At 37.7% G+C, this 18,676-nt stretch overlaps 1 protein-coding gene across 4 annotated transcripts in view; it reads right to left on the minus strand.

Moving 5' to 3' along the window:
* Window positions 1-1,966: 1,966 nt before the first annotated feature.
* MSH3 (mutS homolog 3) overlaps window positions 1,967-18,676 on the minus strand; it is a 50,141-nt gene continuing 33,431 nt past the window's right edge. For all 4 annotated transcript variants that reach the window (XM_032212585.1, XM_032212587.1, XM_032212588.1 and 1 more), the window contains 8 exons: window positions 18,075-18,191; window positions 16,142-16,249; window positions 15,793-15,907; window positions 14,575-14,732; window positions 9,485-9,671; window positions 8,599-8,728; window positions 7,867-8,041; window positions 1,967-3,216 (listed from right to left, as the gene is read on the minus strand). In XM_032212585.1, the coding sequence (XP_032068476.1) occupies window positions 3,087-3,216; window positions 7,867-8,041; window positions 8,599-8,728; window positions 9,485-9,671; window positions 14,575-14,732; window positions 15,793-15,907; window positions 16,142-16,249; window positions 18,075-18,191 (1,120 nt within the window). In that variant the 3' untranslated portion in view covers window positions 1,967-3,086. The remainder of the gene's footprint in view (window positions 3,217-7,866; window positions 8,042-8,598; window positions 8,729-9,484; window positions 9,672-14,574; window positions 14,733-15,792; window positions 15,908-16,141; window positions 16,250-18,074; window positions 18,192-18,676) is intronic.

The following is an 18,676-nucleotide window of genomic DNA, read 5'->3' on the forward strand; positions in this document are numbered from 1 at the left end:
ATTTTTTTTTCTTTTTGGCAACCTCCCAGTTTGCTGCAGCTTGCTTTTCTCAAAGAAGACACTAGCATGGCATGACAAGTTCAGCTACATACAGCCAGCCAGCATGTCTGAACTCCCTTATAATAAGGACCTGGGGAAAGGTTTTCTGGAAGTTCCTTCAGTCAGCACAAAATTTAGTATCACCCCAAGAGTGTTTAAATAAATATTCATCACTATTTATCTACTGTCACTGTATGTGTTTAACAATCTGAGGTACTTGATATCTCATAAATGTTATCCGTTCTGACCTTGATGTATTCAAATTAACTGTTTTGTTTTAGCTTGTAAATTCATATTCATTAATAGCCACAACATTAAAATTATACACTTTACCTCCAACACCATCAACAAATTATGAGCAAATTTCTGTAAATAAATTTTTGGGTATAAAGATATTTTTATTTTATGTTTTTATCTTAGAAGGCTATATAGAATGCCATTTGAAAGTTCACAAACCATTCCAGTTCCTATGTCTGTCTATCTGTCCATCCATCCATCCATTTATTTATTTAGGGAATTTGTATTGCTGCCTATTCGTACATGGCGACTCAAGGCTGCTAACTTAACTTGCAGTAATTCACTTGACAGTTGTGGCAAGAAAAATGGTAAAAAGGGGCAAAACCCACAAGTTTCTCACTTAGCAACATAAATGTTGGGCTCAAATGTGGGCTGGTAAGTGGAGGACTACCTATATGTTAGGCTTGAACAAAAACAGGCCAAGAGCAATGTTTCCTCTAAGGTCCGTGGCTGCGCGGCCGCGCACGTGGCAAGAAAACACCACGCAGCAGTTTCCAACTGCCATGCAGTGATTTCCAATGTCACAGGCTCTGGAAGCTGAGGAGCCTCAGATTTTCTGTCCTGGTTAGGGTTAGCACGGGCAGGGGGGTGGGGATGGTGGCAGGAGCTTATGCGGCACAGCCGGTCTCCTAGGACCTCCTAGGTGCCGGCTGCGCCGCTCAAACTACTGTCAGTCGCCCCGTGTTCAGCAAATCCGGCAGTGCTGTTGGAGGAGGAGGCGGCAGCAGATATTCCAGTGGCGGCGGGGGCTTTGGGGCTTCACTTCAGCTGCAGCACCAGGCACAAGTGGCTAGGAGTGGCCGCCCGCAAAGGACCTCCCCAGACTTGTTTTTATGAGCTCAGGGCGACTGACGGTAGTTTGTGCTGGCCGCGCCAGGTCCGGACGGAGGTAGTCAGAGAGGCGACGAGGAAAAAGAGCAACATGACTGGAGGAGGAATTCTGGGAGTTGAAGTCCACAAGTCTTAAAGCTGTCCGGTTTGAAGACCCCTGGGTTTTTTTTCTAAAGGGTTAGGGGTGCAAGGATCTTGTAACTTGACAGCTTTAAGACTTGCGTGCTTCAAATGCCAGAGTTTCTGAGCCAACATTTTGGTTGCTAAGCAGGAGCGTTGTTAAGTGATACTGATATTATATAACACTTTTAATTAAGCGGGTACCTTGAATAAACATAAATTTCAAATAATACTGATTTTGTTGTTGTCTTAGGTGACATCTGTGAAAAAAATTGAGGTGCTCAGTCATGAAAATGTGCCGCTCAAACACTATTCTTTTCTGCTCACACTGAAAAAAAATTAGAGGGAACATTGGCCAAGAGGCGAAGGGTCTCCATTTGTCCCTATTCCAGCAGGGCAACATTGAGAACCGCTGATCTATACCATCCATTCCGCCACTTTCTTGATGAACTGTAACTACATTTGATTGAAGATTGCTAAAACTAATCTAAAGATTTTTCTGCAGGAAGGACAAAAATCAATTCACTTTTTCAAAAAGAATAGTAATATAAAATATAAAAACTTCATTCTGCACTGGTCTATAATAAGAAATTATTTTACATCTGAGAAACCCCAAAAAATAATTTATTCTTCTGCTATTTTAGTTGTTTTAGAAATGAACACATATTTCACAGCCAAGTATAAATAGAAATTTATTTTAATATAATTTATAGTTACATAATTTTCATATTTCCATCAACAATCATAATTTTCCATCAGATAGGAAAAAGCTTTTTGGACATATAGCAATAGAACTTAGACTGATATACTGCTTCACAGTGCTTTACAGTCCTCTCTAAGTGGTTTACAGAGTCAGACTATTGCCCCCAACTATCTGGGTCCTCATTTTACCAACCTCAGAAGGATGGCAGGTCCTTGAGCCGATAGGACCTGAACTGCAAAACTCCTGGCAATTAGCAGTCAGCAGAAGTAACCTGCAGTACTGCACTCTAACCACTGTGCCACCATGACACAGTGGTTAGAATGTATACTAACCTTTCAGATACATACAGTTCTGGGGCGGGGGAAAATGTGATGTCTTCACACACAATATAGAAAAATGTCACAATATTTTTATTTTCAGCATATAAAGTCACCAGATTTTAGGAAGCAATTTGAAAAATTAAAAAATTGAAGCTTAGTACAAAAATATCCATTGATATTAAATAATGCAACATGGACCATTTTTGCTTTCATAATTGGCCATGACTGCATCAAGATGATATTATGTAAAATACATTTTGCAATGATTTCTAGATACAAGAGTCTGACAAGGTGACAAGAACTCTGTGAAATATTTGCTTTAAAAGTAAAAACAGCATAGCACTAGAGAAAAGGACCTGCATATTCCATGTATTTTTTTAAACAAACTCCTCCATCAAGCTGTTATTCTGAGGGGGGGAAAATACAGAAGTACGTTTTGGTTACCTGTTCATCTCTTTTCACTCCACAAATGCTAATCTAGGTGAAAATTATGTAATTTTCATTATGAAAATTGAATGAAATAAAAGGCCTTTTAACATGCTTTTAATTTGGTGGGAGATACTAGGAGCTTCTAACAGCTATACATTTTTGTGCTCCATTCTGCATAACTCATTATTGAAGTTAGTTTACAGAAATTAAATACCAAAAGTGATTATGTGAACCAGTCATTATTATTAAAAACTATTAGTATATCCACAAATGATCTAAAATTTTACTTTATTCACATATATTTCTTTTTGTGAGATATTATTAAACCTTATATGCTATTTTCATTTTTAGTTGGAGAGTTCTGTGGAATTTTTAAATTGGCTGAAATCATTATGTACTTCAGATGCACATTTCCATCTTCGAAGTTCTTCAATGTCATCAGTGTTCCATAGTTTTGCAAAATACATCAAACTTTTTCTAAAAAACAAACAGTTCAATATTAAAAAGTATTAATCAATCAACAATCAACATGTAAGTATCTCCACTCTTATTTCATATGCATAAAATATTTATATACAATAAATGATAAACCCAGTACAGTGGTGGGTTGCAGGTGGTATGCCCCGGTACGGGCGTACCGTTGCGTGCCTGGAGCACTGGATACTGTTTCGGTACGGTGCTCCGGAGGGCCCATTCGCCCACCCGAGGTCCCTACTTGTCCTTTAAGCCTTTGGCGCTTCCGCACATGGCGTGTAAGGTGCCTGCGCAACACTCCGCCGAGCAGCTGTAGCATTGCAGGCAACGCGCCACACGCATCCATGTGGGCGACCGCTTGTAATGGGATCCGGAACTCACCACTGACATAGTAATATACTTTCCTACTTGATAATGCAAAATGAACATAGCATACTTTGTATCACAAGGGAGATGAGAAAACAGCAATAAAACTCTCCAAAATCTCTACACAAAATTCATTGAAATAGTCTTACATTAACTTAAAATTAAATTAAATTAAAAGGGCACATGCTCAGCTTCACTGTGCAATTAAGATCTATTAATTAAAAATTGACACTTTATATTTTAGTGTTTTTTCTCCTACTCTCTAGAATCAACTCGCTCGCTAATACCCTTAAAAGTCTTCTTTTTCACACCTTTATAAGCCAGAATAACCTTCTTTCTTATTAATCACTATTATTTATGGATAGTTCTTACTTAATATCAATTCACTCAGTGATTGTTCAAAGTTAACTGAATGACAGAACGTATGACCAGTCCTCAAAGTTTCAGCCATTGCAATGCTCTACAGTCACATAAGCTAAATAGAGCCCATCCCATTTGTGACTACCTTTTGGTCACCTTCCTACATGCTGCTGCCAGTGGGTCCTGTCATACTATGCATCACTTCTGTACTGTCCAGGCCCTTCTTTTGCCCTTCTCTTTCACACTGGTGCAGCCAGGGCCTCTGTTCACATCCCACTCAGAGCCTTCTCTTGTGTTTCAAAATATGGACCTACCAGTCAGAGTGTAAACTGAGGCCTTGGTAGCTCATGAAAGAAGGTGTAGCTAGTATAATAGTAATGCACAGTGTGGTGAGAATGACAGCAGGTAGGCAGGCAGACAAAAGGGAAGAGACTGGGGGAGATAGGCAAGGGGGGAGTTCAGGAGGGGGTAAAGGAGGCAATCCCGTACCTTACTGAGGGCTCAGATCTGGGAGGAACCAAACCAGAAATGGCCTGGATCAAGATGTCTTCACTTAACAACCAATGGGTTTCAGTTAATGATAGCAATGGGAACTGTCAGGACTGCTAAGTGATAGACTCACATGCCATCACACTGTCATTAATTGAGGGCTTTCTCTATATTATGGTTGCGCTGGTGTTAGGACATGTCTTACATTGTTTATTATATTGTTTTATTGCTGCTATTGCATATTATTTTTTGTTCATCTATATTACTTAGACCATCAGGAATTTCCTATCCTTTATAGCAAGAATGCCAATAGACTGTAAACAATGACTTATACAACAAAAATTAATTTTAAAAAATTATTGGACTTTTGTTACCCTTGTATAGACAAGGATTATCTAGGGCAACTTTTTGCTGGAGATGTGAGGACATGCTTCCTTACAACATTTTTTTTACAATGTCTTACCCTGTTTCCCCGAAAATAAGACCTCCCCGAATAATAAATCCAATTGGGCTTTTGAGCGCATGCTCAAAATAATCTCTCCCCAAAAATATTGCAACACAGCAGCAGCCATGAGCTGACTACGCTCACCACCTCCTGAACCTCAAAAATAATAAGACCTCCCCGAAAATAAGGCCAAGTACTTATTTCGGGGGTCAAAAGAAAATAAGACCCTGTCTTATTTTAGGGGAAACACGGTATACTTATTAGGTTTGAGGAGAATTAATGGATTATATAAACGTGACTGTGTAACAAAAGTTGAATTTTTCAAAGGATAATACTCTCCTAAATTATATATCTAGTTCATGGAACTTGACAACTGGACAACAAAAATGGATTCTGGGTGCCTTTACTGTAGCTAAATGACTGACATTGCAACACTGAAAGATGTATGTATGGCCATATTTATTCAACATATTTAAGACTTGATTTCACTTGCTACTTATAAGCGAATTGCTTATAGACATAAACTTTGTATGGATAAGTATAATGAAAACCGGGACTCATTTATACAAAATATAGTAGGATAAAAAGCATGATAGTTATGTACGTGTATTAGAAATGAATATTCATTTTCATTTCACAGATACCTCCTTGCAAAAGGTTTGTATTAGATAATTATGTATAGTCGGGATGGGGAACTAGTGGCACGCGTGCCACAGGTGACACACGGAGCCATTTATCAGGGCATGTGAGGTGTTGCCCTGCAAGCTGAGTTCAGCCTTTTTAAAGGCATTTTTCGTCCTCCCCAGGCTCCAGAGGCTTTATAGGAGCCTGGGGATGGTGAAAGAGCCTCCCCTGCCCCCCTAGAGGCCCTCCGGAGGCTTCAGGAGCTTCCCTGAAGCCTCCAGAGCGCAAAAAACTGGCGCTATGGGCAAACCGGATGTTTGGGAAGGACTAAAAAGGACGCTACGAGCAAACCAGAAGTCACTTCCGGTTTGCTCAGAGGGTCGATTTAAACCCTCCGGAGGCTTCAGGGACCTTCAGGAGGCTTCCCTGAAGCCTCTGGAGGACTAAAAACCACCCTCTGAGCAAACCAGAAGTCAATTCTGGTTTGCTAGGAGGGTCATTTTTTGCCCTTCGGAAAGCCTCTTGAAGGTTCCTGAAGCCTCCGGGGGGGCCCGGGGGAGGCTTTTTCACCCTCCCCAGGCTCCTATAAAGTCTCTGGAGCCTGGGAAGGGAGAAAAAAGCATTTAAAAATGGGGGGAGCGCCTCTCATGCGTGCATGCACACTGGGGGGTTGCGCATTGCATTATGGGTGCGGCACGACTCCCCTGCACTTCCCCCCCTATGGCATGCAAGCCAAAAAAGGTTCGCCATCGCTGATATATAGAATTGTAACTGTAATTATACCATAATACTTTATACTTTTTGTTGTATTTTTTCACTTATTTTTAATAATGTTTTTTTATGTTTTTTGTGTTTTGTATCTTGTTTTTTCTTTTTTTGTTATTATTTTAAAAAGCAATAAAATATTAAAAACTTTCTACTGGAATAATCAATTAAAAGCTATTAAATTGTTATGATTTTTTTTCTGGAGAAAAATATTTTTACCAAAGGTCATTCTAGTGTTTCTTTTGCACATGACAATTGATTACACACATTGATATGCTTCTCAAAACAAATTAGATCACAACTGTTTACGAATGCTAAGTTCTCCCATTCAAATGTTTGGTTTTATGTATATTTATTTCTTTCCCAAATTCTCTCACAGAATATACTAGGATTAATAAAATAAAATAAAAGTTGCAACAGTACTGTCATTACAGAAATTAAAGTACTGGTATTATAGTTATTTAATATTACTATGGGATGTGAATATGGGTTTTACCAGGGAATTGTGGCTGGAATTTATAAAGTTTTAATGCTGGAGAACTTTAATATCCTTTTCATGGGTTGGGTCCAGAGTTGGAACTATTTCAGGTTATTTCAGCCCCAAGTCAAGAGTGATCATGTCCAAATAAGATCATGTCCTATTGTTTACCTTGGAATAATTGACATGTGATCTGAAAATAAGGGGATATTGTCATCAATCCCTTTTCAGGTCAACTGCACATTTTCTATTCATTCTTTCCTATTAAAGACCTATCTCTACTATAGAAACATCTTAATTCTATGTATTTCTAGGCTGTTACTCTTTTCTACATTAATGTAGAAAACATATCTTGAAGATTGGGAAAATGTGGCAGAGAGATTAAAAAAAATACTACAGGAATTAAAACACTAAATTATAAATTATTTCCAAGTGATGGCAAATACATTGGAAAACTACTCTAATGGAAAATTTGACTTTCCCCCCAAAATCAGAATTATGATAATGCAAAGACTATTTTTATCCTACTTGGTTTAAACTTTTTTTTACATAGGCACAATCTGTTACTACCCAGTTCTAGTGCCTAGATAATGTGTTTAAATAAAGTAGTATACATTCTCCTTCATATTTTCTTCACAATACTGTAAATAAAATTAAATAGAAAAGACTTTCCATACGTCATATCACTACATACTATGTTCATTTGAGAGGAAAGCAACTTCTCAGGCATTTTTCCAAAGAAAAAGTAGATTGAAAGCACAGGAAAAATCTAAACGATACACAGCTTTTAAAATGGGGAGCTGCCATCCTCACTTGAAACCAATCCTAGAGATTCTTAATAAATGTCTACAAGATATACAGTACAGTTCTGTACATATGTGGATTTGCATGTATCCACATACACACACATATGCAAGCCAAAAATCACATTTCAGAAAAGTCCAGAGCAAAGAAATCATATTAACAGATATCTATTTCTAAAATTAGTTCCCTTTATTTAGCAAATATATACAGCTCCTCTCACAGACAAATGCATAAACAAACATGCACACTTCTGAATTGCATTTCTCCTTGACATTTATAAATGCCATATTACAGAACAAAGTGAGCCAATCTATTTTCTAACCTTTTCACATCAGCTGATCTTTCTAGTTCCTTTGATTTATAAGCTGCTTTTTTAAGAATTTCTTTTGGCACATCTGCCAGTTTAGCAACATTTAGACCATAGCTTCTTGCAGCAACTTCTTTAGTTATTTGATAAAGGAAAGTAACACAGTCAAGATGATTTTGTTCTTCAAAATCTAAAAAGAAAAAAGAAACAATGAACTCTTTCAGTAAGTTTTTGAAGTTATTTTTAATCAGATACATGCAAATCCCAAATTTCTACCAATAGAACTCCAGAACATTCAATTTCTTCTCTGGACCATGTTGATTCAATTATTCTAGACATATTCGCAGTTTTATGGAACTTAATCCTCTAAACTGGAAGTGCTTTAAGGGGTTTTTAGGGGTTTATGACAAAACATATCTGGAATACTACAGAAACAAAATATATCTGGAATACTACTACATATCCCTTAAGAACAGAGGGTTCATTTCTGGAATAAGGACTAAGCCAAAATATCACTCAGAGAAGCAACCAAATTCTGGGATTTTTCTAAATGTTCCGTTTCAGACATCCTTGTTACCACCAAAGACACCTAGTTCTCAGTAATTCTGTTGCTGAATATGTTTAGCTTTAATCATATTAATTGTTCTAACTCATACTAAGATGACTAAAATTAAGACATAAGACAACCAAACAGCTTTAAGGAATTACTGAAAAGAACTTATCAGTCTGATCAATTTGATAACATACCATCTTCTGGTTTACTATAATCTTCATTAACTAGAAAAGACATATGGTAGTTCTCAACATGGGTCGGATAAGCTATTTCCAACTCACACAGTGGAGGATAATGGGTAACAAATAGTGTCAATGAACCAACCTAGAGGGAAAAATATATATTTAAGATTTGAAAGTATGTCATCAACTATCAGCAAGCTGATAACCTATCATTTTCCTGTAACTAAATCTGATGTTTTAGTTTTGTCCTACAGCATAAAATGCTCTTCAATGAACATATATATATATAATTTTTATACATTGTAAAATGGGCCCCAAATTGATCCTTCATTTTGCAGGTTAATCCTGGGTTATACAGAGGACAAATTCCTTTATCTAATTTCAGTTATGTTAAGTACCCTTCACTTATAACTTAAATTCTGGCATTAACTAAGTCTTAAAGAAGCATGGCCCATTTGTACCAGCCATTCACTTTCATACACGTGGGTACATTTTTAAAGCTAGTATTGTTAGTATGAGCACTTTTGTGTTAAGTCTATCAATAGAATTTCAATATCATTATTAAATTGCAAGGTTCTGTTTCGATCTTAACATCTAAAAATCTTTCCAACTATTAGTGAAAAAGCAGCTGAAGTAAGAACATTGTAAAGGCAAGGTTATAATGGGCAAAGTTGGTAAATACTGATTTGATTGATTTGTAAATATGTATTATTATTGTTTTAATTAATAAATTTTGTAGTGATCTTATATTCAAACTATCAAAATTGTTGACATTGACTAAAATTTCAAATACTTCCTTTCAATAAGAACCTAAATGCTTGCTACATATATCTATTTCCATCACTTTTTCTTTAAGATTGTAATTTACTAATTATACTTAATCAAATAATATACTTACATTCTTAATGAAATGTTCTAAAGTAGCATACGCAATTGCAATTCCATCATGTGTACTAGTTCCTCTTCCTAGTTCATCCAAAATTACTAGTGAATGTGAAGTTGCTCTTTGAATAATTGCTGCTGTATCTGTTAATTCTTCCATAAATGTACTGCGACCTTTAAATACATTGTCTGAGGCACCCATTCTGCATCCAAAAACAAATGGTCAAAGAAGTCTCAAAATAAAAATGGAAGGAGTGTCTTGAATTTGTGTACAACAGAGATGTCAGCAACTAATGTACTTCAAAAGTACCTGCTGTATTTACCTCTGGTACTAGAAGAAAAAGCTAGATCAGAGCTGTCAAACTCCTGGCCCATGGACAAGATGTGTCACGTGCTGGCCATGCCCACGCCTGGTTTAGCAAAGGGGAGGAAAAGCCCCCAATTGTCATGTGATGTTGACATGATATGAGTTTGACACTCCTAAGTTATATCAGCATTTTATGAACTTAAAGGCTACAGGGACTAATGAAGTATCTACAGAAATATGCCAAGTTATCAGAAGAAGAATCAGTAAATTTCCCATCTAATCCATCTTGAGAACACCACAGTGGCTAACAGATAGGAGATCAATCCACGAACCAATGTCAAAGAAGACTTAATGTAATGTGTTGTTTATACATTTTCATTAATTTCATATACTATGAATATAATGCTTAAGATCTATTGATGCAGATCAGAACCCTACATTGAAAGAAAACTTCCGGATGTTCAAGCTAGTTTTGGAAAATGTTAAGATATATTGTTGCTAATAGATGCTAGATAATTGAGAAAGTGAAAAAAAAATACCAAAAGGAAGACAATATATGCTTGATTGTCTAGGTCTTTGATTATATTGATCATATGAAGCTGTGAAAATATGCTTAGGGAAATGGGAATTCCAGAATATCATGTTATCTTAATGAGAAACCTAGGACAGGCAGTCTGGACAGAGGATGTAGAAGAACAATAATTCTAGGTTGGCAAAGAAGTCAATCAAGAATATGTACTCTTCTCCTACTTATTCAACCTATTTGCTGCCTATATATTTAAGAAGCTGGATTGGAAGAAAATGCATGTGATTTTAAAACCAGAGAATGAAATTTCAATAACCTGGGCTGTCAATGACATTATTCTGATGGTTGAAAATGCAAATGAAAAGCTTCTTCAAGCTTCTGCAAGTTCTACTAATAAAAACCAAGGTTCTAAGGAGGAAAAAAGGGACTAAGATTAGGCACAGAAAGACTAAACTGATGACAGATACATCAAGATTTAGAATTAACAATCTAGACCCTGAACTGGTGGATAGCTTTGCCTTTGTGATGGAATGTAGTTTAGATTTCCAAGAAAAAGGGAGTGCATTCCAGAGAAGCAAAAAACATTCAGTTTAAATCAGGGGTCTTCAATCCCTGGTTTGCAGACCAGTACTGGTCTGTAGACCGTTGGAAACCAGGCCATGTAAGCAACGTAAGCAATGTAAGAGTGTGAAGCTACATTTTGCCCATGCAAACCTTCCCCTCTCGCTGCCACCGCCACTGCTGCCAGTCTGTCGAGACAGAAATGTTGGAGACCGGTTTAGAGAGTTTGGGTAAAAGAAAGATGGTTCCTCCCTATTAGTTCCGAAAGTATATGCTTCATGTGGGTGATAGTTTGCTTAAGTTTGGCAAGATGTGGAACAATAAGAAATTTGCTTGGAAGAATCACAACATTCCTTTCCTGGTTTTTGGAACCCGACATCCTTTTAGGATCAACTAAGAGAAAAAGGGATGTGGGGGCTCACTGGCTAAGACACTGAGCTTGTTGATCAGAAAGGTCGGCATTTCTGTGGTTCAAATACCTCTGTGAGCTCCTGTTACTTGTCCCAGCTTCTGCCAATCTAGCAGTTCAAAAGCATATAAAAATGCAAGTAGAAAAATAGGAACCACCTATAGTGGGAAGGTAACAGCGTTCTGTGCACCTTTGGCATTCAGTCATGCCAGACACATGACCACGGAATTGTCTTCAGACAGCGCTGGCTCTTCAGCTTTGTAACGGACAAGAGCACTGCCCCTAGAGTCAGGAACAAGTCCCACATATGTGCGAGGGGAACCTTTACCTTTACTTTAAGAGAACTAGCAATCAAAAAATATACTGGAGACTAGCATTTGATTGGAAAAGATATTCAGATGCTATCATATCTCTATACCTAGAAATATCAGAAACATACAGCAATGTCCTTTGGAAACAAAAGTTGGACTTTGAAGAAACTTAATATGTATATTGATAATCTTGAATTTTGCAGCTGGAGAAGACCCTTGGTAACACCATGGATAGCTAAGGAAACCAACAAATGGATGATAGAAAAAAAATGCACAGTTCTCAACACAAGGCACAAATGATGAGGCTTGAACACATTATGCAAAACCCAGCTCCCTAAGTAAGGTCTTAATATTGGGGAGGATAGAAGAGAAGGAGAAGATGACAAGCAGCAAGGGGAATAGGCTCAATTATTGTGCTGATGGCTTGAAGAATATTTATCTGTGTGGTCACTGCAGCTGATACCAACAATGGCATATATTCTAGCAATCAAAATATGTAAGATAAAACTAAATGCATTTGATACTACATCAAATTATTTATCAGTACCTATTTCATGCAGCATACTCATGATATAGATATGTTATTCAAAACTAATTACTATGCCACTACATAAAGCATAAGTGTAATTTACCATTTCAACAAATTTTATTATGTTAAAAGTTTTTGAAATGTATTCAGCACTTTAAAATAATTCATCTTTCTTAAAACATAAAAGACAAAGCTTGAGTTATGACTGTACTGCTTATTTGACAGATCAAAATATTCTCCCAATATTGTAAGATTTCAGCTTGTAAGCCCTTCTGTGATTCAAAAAATACATAAAGTGGTAAAGACAATAGAATGGCAATATTTAATAATCTTATTTTACTTAATTTAAATAATTACTTTGAAGGAAACCCGAGACAGATACAACTATTCTAAAATTCCTTTCCCATACCCACCCCAAAAATGTCTACTTCCACCACCAGGATTTGTCTTCCATATCTATTTTAACTGTTGTTTATTTGTTTGTTTAAATAGGAAATTTTTATGGCCATGCATCTTAAAAAAACAACTCTTGAGTGATTAACAACTAGTCCACAGGGGGGATGGAATAATAAAATGCTGTAAACAAAATGAAAGATACAATTAAATCATAATGCAGTAACTAAGACACTGCATAACTAACTTATAAATTAAAGCATGCATCTGTCTCTCTAGGTTGGTCCTTCCAGATTTCAAAGGAGACAGGCACCATGGCACAATTGTTATTCATCAAACTGGTCAACATTAAGATTAGATTTGTTTTATTTATATGCCGCCCTTTTCCAGGAGGGACTCAGGGCGGCGAACAACTCAAAGGGGGGAAAGGGAACATAGAACACAATACAAGTAGTTAAAATAGCCAAGAATCACACAACCAAACAGGTCAAGAGCGGAGGGGAACTCATCAACCCCAGGCCTGCCGGCAAAGCCAGGTTTTGACGGCTTTTCGGAAGGCCTGGAGAGAGGTGAGGGTCCAAATCTCTGCGGGGAGTTCGTTCCAGAGGGCCGGAGCTGCCACGGAGAAGGCCCTCCCCCGGGTAGTAGCCAGATGGCATTGGCTGGTAGACGGAAGCCGGAGGAGGCCGACCCTGTGTGATCTAATGGGTCTTTGGGAGGTAATTGGCAGCAGGCGGTCTCTCAATTAATATAAGCTACTGCTAAAATTATTACCAATAATTTTTCATATTTTTCACTGCATGTTAGAAACTGAGTGAACTGATCCAAAGAAGGATTTCTTCTCAAATATTAATGAGAAGACTCATTAATGAGAGACTCATTAACACAAATCAAATTTACCCAATTGGAAATTAGAAATTAAAGTAATTCAAAGCTAACAAAATACATTTAAGCATGTTAAGACTCAAAAGATGTATGTCCTGCTAAATTCAATAATCCAATTAAAATCGTAAGTATATATGTTGTACAGGTAATCCTCATTTAATGATGGTAATTGAGACTGGACTTTCTATCATCAAGCAATGTAGTTGTGAAGTGTTATATCACATGATCACATTGCTTAATGATAGCAATTCCAGCAGTCCTTGTTGCCATCATTAAGCAAGGATCATGGATTGTTAAGGGAAGAACTCCTCACAACTACCTTGCTGTTGGTCCTGCAAGGAAGCTTGCAGGAAGTTGCAAGATCTAGATGGCTTATAATCAGGTCAGCTTGCAGCACAGAAGAGATTGGGATGGCTGCTGCTGGGTGGGAAGGATGCACAGATGAGCCACCATCGGTGGAACCTGTAGTTACATGGGACTATGGCTTTTCAGGTTTTTGTATTCCATAGTCAAGTTCTTCAGGAAGAAAAATCCATGGGAGTTCAAATGACTTATAGGACTGCCTTACAATCTTCCGTGCCAGCTTCCCTACTGACTCTGCTTGAGGGAGAACCTGGTAGGAAAGGTCACAAATGGCAATCACATGACCACAGAACATTGCAACATCATTAGAATGAGCTGGTTATTCTGTTAGCTTCTGGTTACCCCAGATCACAATCACATGACCATGGGGGTTGCTGAGACAGCCAGAACTTTGAGGATCAGGTGTAAGGACCACTCATTCAATGCCATTGTAGCTTTGAATGGTCACAGAATAATTGGTTGTTAACTGAGAACAACCTGCATCTGAATATATCAAACTTTTTTTGAAATTCATTTTCTATTTATTAAAGTTATAATAGAGCTATGCTACTGCTATGTTTTTTAATTCCATTACATGATGTGCAACTGGGGCTGATTTTCTTCATAAAACAGCAGCATTCTTTAATTGGCTTCTATATTAGAATTTAGACTGTTCACAAAAATACCCACAATAGGCATGTGGAGGCACAGGAAAAGGGATTAGTGCTATAGTCTTAAAATGTTAATGTGAATGTTTTGTGATAATCCTAAAAAAGAAAAAAAACATATAACATTAAAACTGAAAAATAAGAGCTACCCCCAAAAATGTGTTTGTTATCTTACCTGGTGAATATACCGTCCACAATACCAATTCTTACTTCTTCAGCTGGTACATAAGAACCAATCTGTGCCATGATAGTAATCAATGCAACTTGTTTTATATAAGAGCTCTTTCCCCCCATGTTAGGTCCAGTGATTATCATTACTCTTTTACTATCTTCCTGCAAAATTAACACCATAATTAGACCATTTTAAAACAAAGCACATGGAAAAGTTTCAGACAGATCGTATACAGATCACCTAAACAGATTCCAAATTACTACTCCAAAAAAATTCTACATTAGGGTGCCTCAGTAAGATTTCATACACATCTTTTATTACTATTGCTTCACAAAAATATTAAAAATGCAAATGTAAGTGTAATAGCGAATATAATAGCTACATGGCATGGGTGTCAAACTGGATTTCTTAGAGAGTTAGGATTGTAGTCCTCTTCTGTGGGCCGGCCGGAGGCTGTAGAGACAGGACGGGTGTCTCCTGCAGCACTGTGCCAGCCAAAATGGGGTGCAGAGCCCCCCCCCTCCCATGCCCCGTTTTTGGCCTGGACGGTCCCTACAGCACCCTGCCAGCCAAAACATTTTGCCCCTTTAGCTGACAGAGGCACCGTGGGCCGGCCGTTTGCTATTTCCAGGCAGGCCAGATTTAAACTCAGATTTGAGTTGGACAATGCTATGTGCATTGTCAGAACTGTTTAAAAAAAAATCACGTCATTCTGGAATAAACAAGATTTTTTATATATATTAAAAATCTGAAGTGTTGCATGTAAACAGGAAGCAGCAGCATCAAATGATTTATTTGTATGTATTACTATCCTTTACCTGAATTTATGTACATACATATTTTCTGCCGTTCAAATCTAAACATGGATGGATGATATTACAACATTCTCTGTGATAAAGATCCATGACTAGTCTAAGTGATTTTTCCTCATCTCTGCCATTTCACATGCCTCAAAATCTTCTCTAGAAAGACCCAAAGTCTGGAATATCTTTTAAAGCATGCAGAAAAGAAAGAGCCAACACAGAAATAAATGTGAGACTATGTAATTTTTTGTTTCATTTTCTAAGTGTACAACTTAAGTGTAATGATCTAAAAACCTAGGCATCATAATGGTATATTCTTAATTTTTAGACACAGTCACCGTATTATTTAACAATTTTCTAAAAACTAAAACCAATGTTATGATCTTCTGATTATCCTAGCTCTTAAAAGTTTACTTACTGACAAGAATGTATCATTCGGAACATATTGCTGTTGCTCTCCTAGTAACATATCTATCACAGGATGTTTCCCATTCTTTATCATTATTTCTGATTTTTCATCTATTATGACAGGTCTGAAAAACAAATGTTTATTGACTGAATGTGGAATAAAGGCCCCAAATCATACATTTGCCTTATCAAGCTCGAAACAAGCCATCCCATTTATAATAAATGAAGCTCCATCAATTCTACCCAATAACAATCTGATCTGGGGGAGAATCTGTAGGTTTTCAAACATGGCATACAAGAATTGATCAGCACTTTTGTAAACAGTATTCCAGTACTGGTTTTTTTTTTTAAATGATTACCTGCAATAATCTCCTTGTTTGGCAGCCTCAGCCAAAGAAAAAACACAGTCCACAGTTGCTAGATGACCCACAGCTTGAGAGAGTGCATGATAATGCTCATTAAAATGACTAGAGAAAAGTACATTGGGAAGGAAAAAGAATGAATGAAATATTAATACAAATAAACTATAACCAGTCAGCAATGCTATATCCATACAAAATTCCTTACATACGTTGTCTGTTTTCAATACGTAGTCCAAGTGTACATCTAGTTACACACACAAATTTTAAAAAATATGATTGGTTTGATTGTTTATGATGCAATACTGGGAGATGATACAAAGAAGTTGGGAAATTCTGAAAGGGGAATGTAACACTTTCAAAGGGATTTGTTGTCTGTCAAAAGCTGCCTGGGTACAGCAATGTGATCAGAAGGAAGAGATAAGTGATCCATCACGAATGAGTACTATGAAAATAATAGTAAAACTGTCAATACAGATAGTTCTTTACTTATGGCAATAACTGAGACTTAATCTTCAGTAACTAATGACTGGCTACAGTCATTAAACAATCACCAAGGTTGTTAAGGGGATGGGAGAAAGAGCTGCCTGTACTCGTCCTCATACTAGGATGAATCCCTCTGGTGGGCAGCCCTTTTGCTTTCAAAAAGCTGCCTGCCAGAGGCATCTTGCGCCATGCCAGGCCGAATCCCTCTGGTCGACAGCCTTGTTGCCCTCAAAGAAGCTGACTGAAAAAGGTCTTCACTGAAATACAGACAGGATTTGGGGACAGTGATTACAGCATGGGATGGTTGCAGCCAGCCCCCAAAGACAACAGAACTCCCTCTCATTGCTGAAGGCTTGCAAAAATGCTGTGTTACATATGCTCCGTGCTAAGTTTTTTCATGGTCTTCTGACCCAGCTCCATAAAACAGGAGAAACCCTCTGAAGTTAAATCAATGATTCCTTTATTAGGAGTGCCGGCAGCCCCAGCAAAAAGTTTCTTTCACCGCAGGCTAACAAGTCTGTCCAGTAGGGAGATGAATAGTTGTCTGCCACATCTATTCATTTCCGCCCCCTGCCTTTTATCCCTAGAGCTAGGGTGGGGCTTCGCTACCAGCGGTCGTCTTCCTTCCCAAATGTCTGCTCACGATTTCCACTACTATCCTATCTCTCTTCTGCCTTCTGCACATCTGTGCATCAGGCACTAGACCAAGCTATTCCTTCTCTTCCCCATCAGTCACCTCCAGACCTGAGGGCTGTTGACTCTCCATCTGAGAGCTGGTGGACAGCCTAGGCTCCATCTCTGTCTCTCTCTCTGCCAGCTCTATTCCCTCTTCCCCCTCAGAGCTCTCAGGCTACCTTGATGTTGACCCTGACTCCCACAAAACATGGATTTGGGAATGGGCCTTTTTTGGCCAAACCCAGAAATCAGAGGAAGTCATGTCAGCAACCAGTAGCAGCTTGTGCACTTCCCAAAATGGCTGCAAGGATGAGCATCACAAGAGAGAAAATTTCTCAAAAGATGAACTTAGCCCATATTAATGCTTTCTGTTAATTAATGGCCCCTAGGGCCAAAACATGGTGCAAATAAATATGATGTAATCTATCGTTTCTTTGTTTTGCACAAAGCTACTTTTCTGTGTATGTTGTAAATTTAAGAAAGTATTTTTTTTAAATGAGACTAATCATGGATCTTAATAAGCACCAATAAGTATGCACATCCAATAAGTGCCAATGAGCACCATGTTGCTTATCAGTAATCTAAGCTCAAAAATTTCAAAACCCCTCTAAAATACTATGTTTGTGAATTTTAAATACATTCCCATTAAAAAGGCAAAGAATATTTTCAACTAAATTATACAAATCCATTAACCACTGATATGTCAGTTATAATCTGTTTCTATTCTGAAACCTACTTATTACAATTTTAAAAAATTAGTTTGCAAACTTACTCTAAAAAACACAGCCATTCAGAATTGAAGTCAAGGACCAGTTGCTCACGTAGCTGATTAAGCTTTCTGTAATTTTCTACAATAAAAGGAGTGTGGAAACGGCTTACAACCTTTGTGCTTGAAGAAAGAATCAAACAGGACATAAATGTGATTAATCAATAATTTTTTCAGCAGTGCATAACATTAGGTCAGTATCTTCTTAGGATTAATATTTCTGAGAGTTCATTATAATATATTTGTGTTTGTGTGTGTCTGTGTGTGTGTGTGTATGCGCGCGCGCGCACATACCCAAACATACACATACCCTTCTCACTCCTATGGGTGGTTTCTGTCTTCCTAAATCTCAGCTCCTCTACCATAGGTCTGGGAGCTTCTCTTAGCACTGTACTCTTCTGGGCAAAGAGTTCTGATGTCATTCCTGGGATCTATTGGAGTTAGTCTCCCAACTTTGGAATCACAGCCTCAAGTGCCCTTACTATCACTGGGACCAGTTTGGCTTTTACTTCAATAACATCCTTTCTACTTCCTACTTCCTAATGCCCTATCACCAGGCGCAGTTTGAGGGAGGGGGTGTCTGAGACTAAATGAAACAATTACATCTT

This window comes from Thamnophis elegans, chromosome 3 (genome assembly GCF_009769535.1).
Source record: "Thamnophis elegans isolate rThaEle1 chromosome 3, rThaEle1.pri, whole genome shotgun sequence".
Lineage (NCBI taxonomy): Eukaryota > Metazoa > Chordata > Lepidosauria > Squamata > Colubridae > Thamnophis > Thamnophis elegans.